Genomic DNA, 13,285 nt, shown 5'->3' on the forward strand with positions numbered 1-13,285 from the left:
CGTGCGTGCGTGCGTGCGTGCGTGCGTGGGTGTGTGTGTCTGTGCATGCGTGCGTGCGTGCGTGCGTCTGCGTGTGCGTGTGTGTGTATGTACGTGCGTGTGTTCGTTGTGCTGCGTTTATGTGTGCGTGTGTGCATGTAGGGGTGGATGAGTGCGTGTATATGTATATACATTTAAATATGGAGTGAAGTGATTATGGAAATGTAACGAAAATACACTGAGGTTTTGCTAACACGCAATAGCGACAAATAGGTCTGCAGTTCAAAGACAGGCATGCTTGCTGTACATGTGAATAGGTGCACTCCACGCTCGAACGCACGCACGCACGTTTAAATATGAAGTGAAGTGGTTATGACAATATAGAGCAACTGTACACTGAGGTTTTCGCAACAATCGATAGCGATAATACACTCACTAGTCTGCTGTGTCGCATAGCTGCATTAATATGGATTTGAGTTGCTATGTCCTTGTCAGTTGTGACAATAAATTGAACTATCACAGTAGCGAACGAGCATTACCAACAACAGAGTGAAATAGTAGCCATCACAATAACGGACAGCAAATTAAAATGTTACCACACACTATAGCGACAATAGAGTAGTAAATATAGTGAAAATAGTATACCGATCACTATGGCAACAAGACACTGATATAATTTCAATTCATGTGAAAACACAGATTCAGAACATCAGCTATGTGTGTAATCGAATAAACTTTGTTTACTAGGGATCTGAATTTTATTGACTAATTTCCCACATGTGTAGTGCACAGTTTTTGTTGTGCGGGGTGCTATTTTGTGTGGAGTTGAGGCACCGCGGTGTTATTCGTGTGATTGTGTTTTGGCAGACACAATGGCAACATCCTCCTTGATGCTGAGGGTCATATCATCCATATCGATTTCGGCTTCATTCTCTCGAGCTCGCCGAAGAATCTAGGATTTGAGAGCTCGCCTTTCAAATTGACGCCGGAATTTGTCGATGTACGTGCTGAATTAAGGGTAGAACTATTATAGACTTATTCGACTATAGTTGTTAAATTTTTGCTACGTGAACGCTGTATGAAAATAGGGTATGTTTTCTTCTTTGTTTCGTTTTTACCCGTAATTGTTCTTTTAATTGGTATTAAAAATTGCTATGTGGTGGTAATTAGAACTGTTATCTGAACAGAATGTTGCATTTTGCGCAGGTGATGGGCGGTCAGGGCAGTGACATGTTTGAGTACTACAAGATCCTGATGCTACAGGGTATGATGAGCGCACGAAAACACAGCGAAAAAGTGCTAAACGTCGTGGAAATCATGCAGACAGGTAAGGTAGTTGAGGAGTGACTGTGACTGTTTATACTCATTGCTGGGTGTACGTACAGTTTTGGACAGTGATTATAGTCAACTATTGAGTATGTTTCCCAGGTCAACAGGCAGGCTTTGCAAATAAAGAACACTTGTGAATTCTCACTAGTGTATTATATTTAAGGCCCGCAGACGCTGTAGATCAGATCAAGAGCGATAGCAATTGTCTTTAAATACAATGAAAATATCAACCAACAAATTTGTGATCATGATGCAAGTGGTCGTGTGCATTGTTGTTAACCTCTGGATTATCACCATCTTGAATATTAGCCTTTCAGCTAGTGTTCTTTCAAACTCCTTTTGGGTCTTGCATTCTAAATTTGTAGCTGCGATGCGTTGTAGTTCTCAAGCTCTCGTAGCAAGCGTCGACTTTTAATACAGGGAGGTTGTTTGTGCTAAATTTGTAGTTGCGTTGAATTGTAGTTCTCGAGTAATCTCTCGTAGCGAGCGTTGACTTTTAAATAAAGTGAGATTGTTTGCACGCGACATTGCAGGGTCGCAGCTGCCCTGCTTCAACCAGGGCGTGACCACCTTCCGCGCCCTGCGCGATCGCTTCCACATCAACCTGCCCGAGGAGAAGGTGCACACACTCATCGAGCAGATGGTCGAGTCGAGCATGCACTCGATCACGACGCGACTCTACGACGGCTTTCAGTACTTCACCAACGGCATTCTCTAGTGCGCGCCGCAGAGACGATGCATGCCGATGATGATCGTAGTGGGCATTCGAAGAGTGTCTAGCGTACGCAAGAAGGTATTGTCTCTAGGGCGCGGCAAAAGAGAATGTCTTGAGTGTGTACCGAAGGTTACCCTCTAGCACACGCAGGAAGAAAATGTTTCTCGTGCTTACAGAACAAGATAGTGTCTGTACATGTACTAGGCATGCCCCCGAACATAATGCCTCTAATGAGTACCGAAGGAGATTATCTCACGGGGAAGATGTTTCTCGTGCTTACCGAACAAGATATTATCTATGGTGTGCACCTGAACATAATGTCTGCAGTCGCACCGATCAAATTAGTAACTGGTGTGCACTGTAAGGTAGCATTTCGAGAAGATTGTACCTTTAGTGCATGCCAGAAGATAGTATCTGAAATGCAAACCTAAAGATAGTATCGGTAGTGCGCGCCAGAAGATGATATCTCCAGTGCACACTGAATATAATAGCCCCTCTATTGTGTACGGTTTGCATTTTAAGAGAGTCTTTGCAACCATCGTGGGCATTTAACCAGGGGCCCATTGTCAAAAACTATGAAATAGTTACGACTATCATGAGTTTTCAGAGGTTGTTGACATTTTAGACTCAAATGACGATGTCAAAGCTACTTGAGACGTGGTTGACAACGAGCCTGTGACTACGTTCTGTTAGGTGTCTGACGAGCTACCCCACATCTCAGTTTGCAGTAAATATTCAGACCTTGTTTTCAGTTTCCAATATATATCTACTTCTAAGGCGAGTTAAAAAGCAAGTGGCTTAAGACTCCGCATAAAAATCAAAGCCAAAAAGAAACCAAACCAACGTCCACTTGAACAGCAGTACAAGAGTTGGGAGTAATTTTACTTTAAGATGAATCCAAATGTAATTGACCTGTTAACGGCAATTTCGACAACACAACTAATCTAGCTGTCTTTGTCAAGCTCAATGAAGTTGCTTGAGAGAAACGGCTAGGTCAGTCCTCGAAACTCGCTTATGTGAGTTTGAGTTAATCTTAAAATAAAGTTACTCTGAACATCAGTCTGTAATCCGATGAACTTCTTCCAAGAGCCGTACAAGAGGTTTACACAATAAGTGCATTCTATCTAAGCACACTCTGATTTTTTGCCCATGATGAATGCAATATAGCAGTCGATCATATCAGTGGCCATGCGAGAGAGTACACAACGGTATTGACTGGTGAATAGCAGCATTTGTCGCTGCGCATGTAAAATAGCTTCACCAGTAATATTGTATAGCAAACGTGTATGCACGATGAGATATTGCAATAGCCGTGTTACTAGCAATTGTATTGACACAGAAGATTGCACTTGGCTAAAAAGGTTGCAGGTATTTGAGGCTGCAGGAAAAAACGGAATATGTATGTTGCCATACATAAACACGTAATGTTGCAGCTTGTGTACAAAAGAGGGTGTTGCCACGTTCAAATATGTCAACGAAGGCAGTTGCTTCCCATCAATGAAAAAAACAATGAAATTGCTGGTGTTGATTTGGTATGCTGTGTATAAAATTTGCTAAGGTTTCCAAATATCAAAAAGTGATATCACTTTCAGGAGCACGCTGCATGAATGCAAACACAATGCATAAATTTGGAAAGTATTGTATATAGTTATTATTATTACATTGTTATAAATTTATTTTTGTTTAATGATGGTTTGGGAGGAACGCGACATAGTGACCATATTGTAGTAAATGTGTAGAAAGGGTTGTGATTGCAACCGTTTGGTATCTGATAATCATTAACAATTTCAACGGGTCAACACTGTGTGCATCCATCACTAACTTCTGGTGATTTGGTTAGGCAGTGATGAGACTGGAACAACCATCGAGTCGTCACGCTGTCATAAAACTAATTCCTATTTCTAACTAGAGCTTGGCATATATTTTTAAAGTCCGATTCAAAATTATTTTATCTAAATTAAATGCCACAGGGAAAATGTAAGCTGTTAAACTTATATTCGGCTATCTGAATGGGTCAAACGCTTAATGTTAGTGAATGTCTTCTGAAGGGTTTCATTAAAAGTTCATTTGTTCACGTAATATCTGAGTGCATTCATCCAGCACGCGTGAACGTGTTTAGCCATGCCCAGATCATTTTCTCCATGATCGTGTAAAAGAATGCTTTTATGTGCGGTCGCAATCGTTAATTGTACAGCTGTGTATTGTTACAGCAACATGCAGGACCTTTTAAATTTTTTTTTCTTTTGCGTGTATAGCAACTATGTAAATGCGAGCATGTAGAAGTTGCCCTCGGACTAAACTAACGAACAAATATTAAAACGTGATACGGTCGGTAATAAGTGATGCTATTAGGTCCGACTCTCTGACCGTGATATTGTAAAAAATGGGTCCCTATATTGGGAGAAACCCGCATTCCTGCCGAGGATTACCAGTACTCTGGTGCTTACCAGTCACGACCACCGACGCAATTCTGGTCAAATGCCGTGACCGCCGTGATTTCCACTCTTGCCATTAGTTTAAATGTGGATGCCACTACACGTGAAAGTAAGCCGTTTAAGTACGTCATCTGCAGCTTGGTTATTACATCATTGTAACGGGTCTGTGTATTGGAGAACTATTTATAGAACTCATTGTCATGGATAGGAAGTCGTCGTCTTCGTCTATGCTTTTAATTGCAGAGCATGCATTAAGGATCGCAAATTTCGATACTGACGAAGTGTACAGTTCTAAAAACGAGGTTAATTGTAATGTTAATTGTATTGGTGAAGGTTGTACTTCACCCTCAAAATCATAATGTACTTAAAAAATATTTATGAACAAAAGCGTCCTATTTTTTTAATACGTTAGTTCTACTGATGAATATGATTTTCGTGATGAGCGTGCTTGGACGTGTGGAAAATGTAATAAAACGACTAGCATTTGAGGGTTTAAAATTTACAGAATTGAAGAATTTTGTATGTTTTTGTCCCAAGCATCGTGTAGATGCCCAATTCGAGCAAAAATGTTATTCACAATTGCACATTTCAAAATACATAATTATAAGGTTGGATTGTACCGAGGTATTAATCCAGCCTTTTTCTCATTTTATTCAAGATTTTTAGCAGACATGAAAACTGTAGAAACAGTAACAAAATAAATATATATAAGATTTATGCACTTTGAAGATTGACCTCCTATATCAGGAGCACCTCCGAAACTCAATTAGAGGAATTATACACATGCAAAAAAAATTCCTACATGTAAACCACATGTTGTAAATAGATGTTAATGCACAATTACTCCACACTTGCCAAATTTTTTTTTTTGTCATTCACATTTGCCTCGGAAATGATGAGTTTGGTAATCCTCTCGCTTATAAACATTTCTCTTCCATTTATATATATATTAGAAATTAGTATGGAACGTTACTGCCGGTATGTACAAACTTCCATCACGGTCTCAATGAAAGCATATCACATATCGTTTTCTGGCTACCTCTGCCGTCTCCTGCTCCTCAGAGGAACATTCTGTGTTTCCATTCGGTACCCTGCAAAAGTACACAGTGAATGTAATTGTAGTGTAGGCCACACATTACTGTTTAGTGTTCATGTACATACATTATACATATTATACATACGTTATACGTATATACATGATATATATTATGTACATGTATGTACACCGTTTTACTGCATTCACTTATTTACTAACATCTTGCGGCAACCTACAATCGTTCATGTAATTGCGTACGGTAATACTAAACTTTCAGATCTTCCAGTCAGTAAGGTGATGGCTGTGATCAGAAGCAAGGATTTGGTTTTTGCTTAGAGGCAAGAGTCAACAGCACTATACTAGTCACGTCAGCTTCAAAAGAAGTGCACTTAAGCTGACACAGTATTCTCAAAGTATATACTCTGGCTATGCAAAAAGGTCCACAAGTTTTAATGTGCATATATATAGTTCAGAAGTGGATACAAGAATAACCTGTTCCAACTATGGACATTTCTAATCTATAGAAAAGATACCAAATACCTAATAATATAAATTTTCATTACCCATACTTGATAAACATGACAGAAAACATGACTTCAACAGTGCTAGCAATAGTAATGAATTTCATTTAGAAATGTTTCAATTCCTACAAGTGAAATCTATGCATTCACATCTAGCATAATGAACAGTTAGTTTCATAAGATGTCACACCAAGTTTACTGATAAGAAATCCAGAGACGTCATTATAATATTAAGACGTCCAGCATCATTAGAAACTGCTGTCACAAGACACTGCCGCAACGCCGAGTTTATCGACAGGAAATTGTGTCGCACCTCGCTCCTTGCACTGCTGAGTGCTGGGAAAGCCTGTCTCCCAGTAGTGGTCGGGCGTCGACGGCGGGGTGTAGCGTGCGCGATGCCGGCTACACACCTTCATCCTCTCCTTTCTCTCCTCCGCAGTGAGGTCCATCGCAGAATAGTACTAGCGAAACAGGTACGAACGACCATCATTAATCGACCTATATCCATCTAAGCAAGATAACTCCGACGTCCCTTTGGACATCGTTGCTAAGCCGGTCAGTGCGGTTACACTGTGTATACACGTTATTTACGCATGCACGCTAAACTCTCGACTTTGCAGCACTTCGGGAGTGAGCAGCGTTTTTAGAATGCCTTCATCATGATGTTAATTGGCTAGAGCTGCCTGTCAATCACTCGAGGAGGAGGAGGAAATTATTCTATCACGGATTACTAGTGCCATCTTCACAAGATTAGAAACAACTGTGATGTACTATAAACTAGAACATTTTCTGTAGCACACGTACTGTATTAAGCTCTCATAGCACTTGAAACCACAAACCTAACGTAATCACTTCCCAGATTGGTGAAAATATAACACATTATTTACATTAGTTATACAATTAACAGATAATTTGTGATTTTGGGTATGAAACCTTTCATGTATTGGAGCTTGTGCAATTTTAGTGATGCATTTTTAGCTCATCTGACATAGTCAGATGCAGCTTGTAGAATCGCATGATCGTCCGTGCGTCCGTCCGTGCGTCCGTCAACAGTTGGGCACAAATCTTAACCGCTCGACGTACGGTCACGATATTCGGGTCGTGGGGGGGTAATCCGAAAACGAGTTGGGATGTCGAAGCTGGGGGTCAAAGGTCAAAGGTCAAGAGGTGTAAAATAAGGGGGAACATTCACTCCTTAACTTAAGGTATAGGGAGGAAATGCAGAATTGCGGCACAAATCTAAACGGCTCGACCTAGGCTCGTGATAGTCGGTGTATAGCATCATGGTAGGAAAAGCCATCACTGTGCCGAAATTGGAGGTCACAGGTCAATGGGCACAGGGCAGATTTTAGACATTTTCTGAGGACATGGTCTGACGGAGCGATTGAAAAACTTTTTTGTTTCAGCGGTGACCTAGCATTTTTATGGCTTTATTGAAAGGACCATGAAATGTCCCTTCTGCTGACATGCGAAGAGTAAGTGTCGGATAACCTTTTGACCCTCAAGAGGAGGGTTAAACATGGATTTGTTGACTGTTAACAAAGGAGTGAACTGCTTTTGCTATTAGAGCCCTCTCCCCCCACCCTCCCCCTACCCTCCATCTGCGATAGTGGGCTTGTCCTAACAATGATGTGTACGCAACTGCGTGTCTGCATATCTGCGCCTAACAAATGTGGTACTACGCACGACTGAAATTTTACGTTTATAATCGTAGCAACAGACCTCAGATGAGCCCAGACGCTCTGCGGCTCTTGTTTATATAGGTTATAACACGACAAATCCAGTCGCTCACCTTTTCACACATTGCACAATCGTGCACATTTAGCTTCTGTCTCTCATCATGCTTCCGCACTACCTCCTTATACTTGTACGTGGGCAGGTCCTGGTTCTTGGGAACACTACAAGACAATTACCGGATATTCATTATCTGCCGTTAAGCTTGTCCGTTTTCCACTAGGTGGAATTATATACATACATGTTATTGTTATATTACAGACATGTAAGAATCTCACTGTGACATGTCACAGTCACAACTCTTGTATCGTCATCACTCATAATATTATCCTTATTGTATAATTAGTGAGCAAGTTTTATTGGTCTGCTACATTTTCAGTCAAAGCAAAATTTAAAAAAAGTGAATTTATTAACATACTAGTCAAAGCTGTCACTCAATTTATCCAAGATTTCGTTTCCGTTATCACATTTGTCGTCTTGCTGTTCAGCCTTTAGGATTGCCTCCAGTTCTGACACTGTTGCATGATATTCTGGTGTGATTACATTCGCAATGCTGGGTGCAGCACTGCAAGGCTGGTTGCCATGGTGAAGGCTGCTGCAGCTTGGCACAAAGGTCTCATCTGCATCCACATTGGCATGAGTCTGTAAAACATGACATAATAACCTAACACAGATGTTTTTGCTGACTTATTAAACCTTTACCGATGTATGTTGGACAATATTCAACTCAAATAATAATGAATAAAATATTACAACGTTAATGTATATCTGGTAAGATATAAATATCACACACGTGTGCACACAATACGATAGACTAGTTTTTACAATATAAAGTTAATAAACAAATTTAATACAATACATGAACACCATACATATTTTAGTTGTTTTTTCATCATACATGTTTTCAATGGTGCTACATACAATGTTAATACATTTTTCATTTTCTCCTGATGTTTTCATGTTGGTACTTCACTCAGAAATGGTGTGGTGTGCATTTATCTCACCTTGTTTCCTATAGCTGAGGACGTTTGAGGTGTTGAAGGGTTTCGGATTCTGGGCGATACCTTTTCCTTAGACTTCAGAGGCTTCTCTTCCTTGTCAATATCTGTAATTATAGTCAGTATTGTAAATAAACGTGAAAATCCAGCCAGCGCTGATATCGAAAATTTCGATTTCTACTATGTAAACAGACCTGCCAACCTGTGATTCATGAAAATAGTAAGGCTTTTCTTTTCTTGCAGCAGATGGCCATTTTGTTTGTATGTTATGCGCGCAATGAATGATGGGACTAACTCTAGATCACGCGAGAACAACGTGAACGCGTGATCCAATATGGCTGCGCCCACAATCGCCAGATATTTCTCGGCTCACAATGTAAAAAACATTAATTTTCACAAGTCGTAAAAATCGTAAGTTTTCCAGTTTGATCGTACATTCGTAGAAACATCATGGAATTCGTAAGGAATACGAAAAAATCGTAAGGGTTGGCAGGTCTGTGTAAAGGATAGTAAAATCCATAAAAATTAGCCAGCCGTTAGAAAGTCACCAGTCGCAGACTAGGGAACGGGCTGCTATTTTCAACATTATTATAGTGCATAACTATTATACGCAATTGTAATTTTACTAAGAGGAATGGATAGCCATGTAATATGTGGCTTCAATTCATCAGGTCCCGTCATCTATCACACCACTGGCAAATGTCTGTCTGTATAGGTTCATGCTGTTGGTGGCACCAAGATTTAAAATAATCTTTCGTAGAATCACAAGTGAGCGCGTTCTCACCTAGCATCGTTTCATCCATGGCACTCTGCAGTGACTCCATCACAGCCAGCTGTAGGTCTCTGCTCTCTTCTGCACTCAGCTCGTGGTTCCTCGCCATAGGCAACTGCTGGAACATATCTTGCGTTAGTGTCGTCTGCTTCATCTTCTTCTGCGACCCCCTGACCTTTCTCATCGGTCTGAAAGTTCTCACCCGTACATCCTCTACTCTCTGCAGGCCTGGAGAAGCGCTTCTATCTTGTGAAGCGTGCCTCTCCTCCAAGTCGCTGCGCTTACCGGTACGAATCCCCTTCCCAACTTCCGTCCCGTCGGAACAACAGTTCGTGTTCGCGCTCTCACAGTCAGAAAGATTCTTCTTCGACTGTTTCGGGCTGCGCTTTCTGAGAGACAGTCGGCTCAACCTGCTTGAAAGTGGTTTGGCGAAATTGTCGTCCTGCCCCGGCAGGCCGGACACACCCGCCCCGTCGCTCGCTGGGAGCGAGATTTCTAACTTAGGGCCAGCGACCAACAGCGAAGGTGAGGCCGTCTCATTCAACTTAGTAGCGTCGCACGCGGATGCGGCGACGACGTCGTCACCGTCCGACTCTTCGACGTTTCGACCGGGCGACGACAGCATGGACAGAAGAACGTGCATCGGCTTCTGAGACGTCGACTGGCAGTGCGGGGGCTCGCCATCCAGTGAGCCGCAGTCGACAAACAGACTCGGCGACGCGACGTTCTCTTGTCGATTTCGCGCTTCCTTAGTCGGGGTCACCCGTAGCACCTCGCGCGTCGCCGTAGCGCCGCGCCGCCCGCTGGCACTTTCACAACGAGTCGTGTCCGCCGCTGATGGCTCCTTGCCGGACCTCCCCTCTCCTTGCGTCCGTCCGGAACTTTCCGGAACGCCCCTCCCGCTTCCAAACACGGGAGAGAGCGGACGCTGCGAGAATCTGACGCTGTGCTGGACGACGCTGGCCGCGTCGGCGTCTGCCGCCGCGATCACGGTCGTGCTGAGCAACATGGCCGCCGGCAACATGGCCGCCTTCGACGCCGCGCCGCAACTCCCCGCGGGCGGCGACTGTCCGCCGTCCTCGGGGGACGCGAACAGATGCTCGGGGCTTGCCAGGGGGCGCTTCGCTGCCGGGGTGCTCGAATGGAACGGGGTATCCCGCCGCTTGCCCGCCGGCAAGGTGTCGGCGTCTGCGATTTCTCCTTCCGCGTCGCGCGCGCCTCGCCGATCCACGGCCCTTGCCTCATGCCTGCCTGCCGCCGTGCTCTCCCCACGCGTGTCCGGTTTATTCGCATTCGATCGCGATCCAGTAGGTGCAGCGCTGGTTGGTTGCGCAGGTTTCGCGCAGGATGTATGTTCGACGGCCTGCGTGGATGCTGTGCCGACCTCCCGCTCGGTGCCGTGGGGTAGCATGGTTTCTTCATTGTCGTTGCCTTGCTGCACTATATTTTCTCCTTCGTCCTCCTTGCCGGACCTCCCCTCTCCTTGCGTCCGTCCGGAACTTTCCGGAACGCCACGCCACGCCACGCAACGCCATTCTTCGATGTCGTATTCGGGGCTACATGGTAAATCTACGTCTGCAATAAAAGAACAGAGATTAAAATTTACCGTTTTGTATTATAAACCGTACATGGGATCACAAGAAAATGATGTGTGTACTGTACACATAACCCAAAATATACATATTTTTTTAAATAGAGGTATATTGAAACCCTTTGTGTGATCTGACAGCTAATTCGCAATTAAATTTATTGAACTGAAGTACACATTGACTACATATTGAATACATATTCACACGCATACATGCACATTATGTACTCTATCTATGTGGCCGTTTGCTCCTGTGGAGGAGTGAAAGGCTACATAGATTGGGCTAACACACTGAGCTTTATACTCACCAAGCGTTTCAGGAATAACATTTATATAGGCGGCGCCACCTAAGTCCATGACATCATTTATTGGACGGTTGCTCAAATTCCTGTTATTGCCCGATTCGCCTTGTTTAGCTAAAGTTCTATCACCTGTAGAGACGGTCTGTTTATCTTCCTTACACAAAGATTCGGTGTGAATGCTCTGTTCACCTCTAGAGGGAACCCTGACTTCGTCACAAATGAAGCCTTGCGGCATCAATCGCTCACATCGAGGCTGCAATGTCGCTGCCTGCAAATTCTTCTCTAGACTCTGGTCCCCGTGAAATCTGTCTCTATCATACCCAGCTCTAACACCATCCCTGCCAATCTGCACATCTTCTTCTACATTGGAAGTCGAAACCTTGGTTCGTTTGCTACACTTTGAGTGATCATCACACTGTCGCAGTCTCTTGGGGAGAGAACTTCTTTGACAAGATGCTGAAGAGAGACTGCCATTTGAATATTCATGGGAACCATTTGAGATTTCAACACTATGCTTAACATGATCCTGGATGGCTGTGTTTGCACCGTTGCCTGCCGTACTGTTGGCTGTCATGTTTTTCTGAGCTGCAGACAAGTAACATACCACATTAAATTAATCAAATGCAAATAAACAATGGAAAGAATAGAGTTGACGGAGTACATTTAAGCATTTGACTGTACATAGAGACGCTCGCACACACACATGCACATATGATCTAGTTATATCTATCAATTTCATAACATACATTCATGAATCTACAATAGTCTAAATTCTAAAACATACAAATTTATTGATAGATGAGATAATTTAAATAGAACCCAATCTGAGTGCATACTGAAGAACTTAACTCAAAAGTTAGCACCGTCACTCAGATTATTATAGAACAAACTTATTCAAACACTTAATTTGTACCACAATGTGAAACCAGCCTAAAATATATACCATATATATATCAGTATATATATACCTATATACTTATAGATATACTTGCATGTTAATTTACACATTGTACTAACTTGTCTGTGAGACATCTATGGCAGTTGTTCGTGGCCGACTGGGGGACTGTGACTGATGACACCTGGAGCACACATGCTGGTTTCGAACTAAAGCTTTGTTCTCCTTTTGAAGCCTGTCTATATGGTCATGCAACGCTGCAAAAATTAACTCGATGATTAAGCAGTCTTTTCCGCATAACCCTGCAGCAGACCGTCACAGGGAAACAGTCACACTATGACTCGCAGATTGTCAGATAGAGCCAACCATCCAGCTGCATGACAATTTTTTGTGAAATGGATTTTAATTGGTTTTAATTGCACTGCTGACAGGTATGCATAATTATCTGATCACACCTGCGTCAGTAGAGCATTGCTATAACAATAATGATGTACATCATGGTGGTACTCCCAGTAGTATATAACTCAACCAGGCTGCGAGACTAAAGCACGCCACACACGCCGTGGAACTTGCTGCTCCACTTTCCGCAGCAAGTTCTACAGCGTGTGCGGATGTAAATCCCTCGATCTGAGTCATGTGGAAAATATCACACGTTTGATATTTCCTTCCATGTGTGGAAGTTTGAACACCGTGTGCAGTGTGTGTGTGTGTGTATGTAACTGTAAATGTGCTCAGCCAGTCTATGTAGCCCACACTCACAAGTACTTGGAGCGATTCAATAAAATATAATACTAAATAAATACGAAATCTATTTACTACCAGTCTTAATGTTTCTCTACTCTCTTTCACCTATTATTGCCGACAGTTTCCTGTAAATGCCGTCCAATCTGCAACACACGCTGGCCGCCGCACGCTAGCTGCTGCACACTGATACATAAATATATAGTTATAAAATATAAATAAAATATATATGTGTCAGTG

At 42.7% G+C, this 13,285-nt stretch overlaps 2 protein-coding genes across 2 annotated transcripts in view; one reads left to right on the forward strand and one right to left on the reverse strand.

Annotated features, from left to right (window-relative positions):
• The window catches only part of LOC106808910 (phosphatidylinositol 4-kinase beta-like), a gene marked incomplete at its 5' end in the record, with an annotated part of 23,929 nt that extends 18,964 nt beyond the window's left edge, over positions 1-4,965 (forward strand). Inside the window, 3 exon segments of the mRNA XM_014811824.1 lie at positions 847-979; positions 1,186-1,306; positions 1,842-4,965. Coding sequence (XP_014667310.1) covers positions 847-979; positions 1,186-1,306; positions 1,842-2,026 — 439 coding nt within the window.
• Positions 4,232-12,561, reverse strand: LOC106808911 (the record flags this gene model as incomplete). The annotated part of the gene is given in 8 exon segments (XM_014811825.1): positions 4,232-5,549; positions 6,329-6,476; positions 7,808-7,913; positions 8,168-8,391; positions 8,754-8,854; positions 9,532-11,094; positions 11,416-11,994; positions 12,427-12,561. Coding segments are annotated over 7 exon segments (2,766 nt in total). The 3' UTR covers positions 4,232-5,493.
• Between the last annotated feature and the right edge of the window lie 724 nt (positions 12,562-13,285).

This window comes from Priapulus caudatus, unplaced genomic scaffold (assembly GCF_000485595.1).
Source record: "Priapulus caudatus unplaced genomic scaffold, Priapulus_caudatus-5.0.1 Scaffold313, whole genome shotgun sequence".
In the NCBI taxonomy this organism is placed as follows: domain Eukaryota; kingdom Metazoa; phylum Priapulida; class Priapulimorpha; order Priapulimorphida; family Priapulidae; genus Priapulus; species Priapulus caudatus.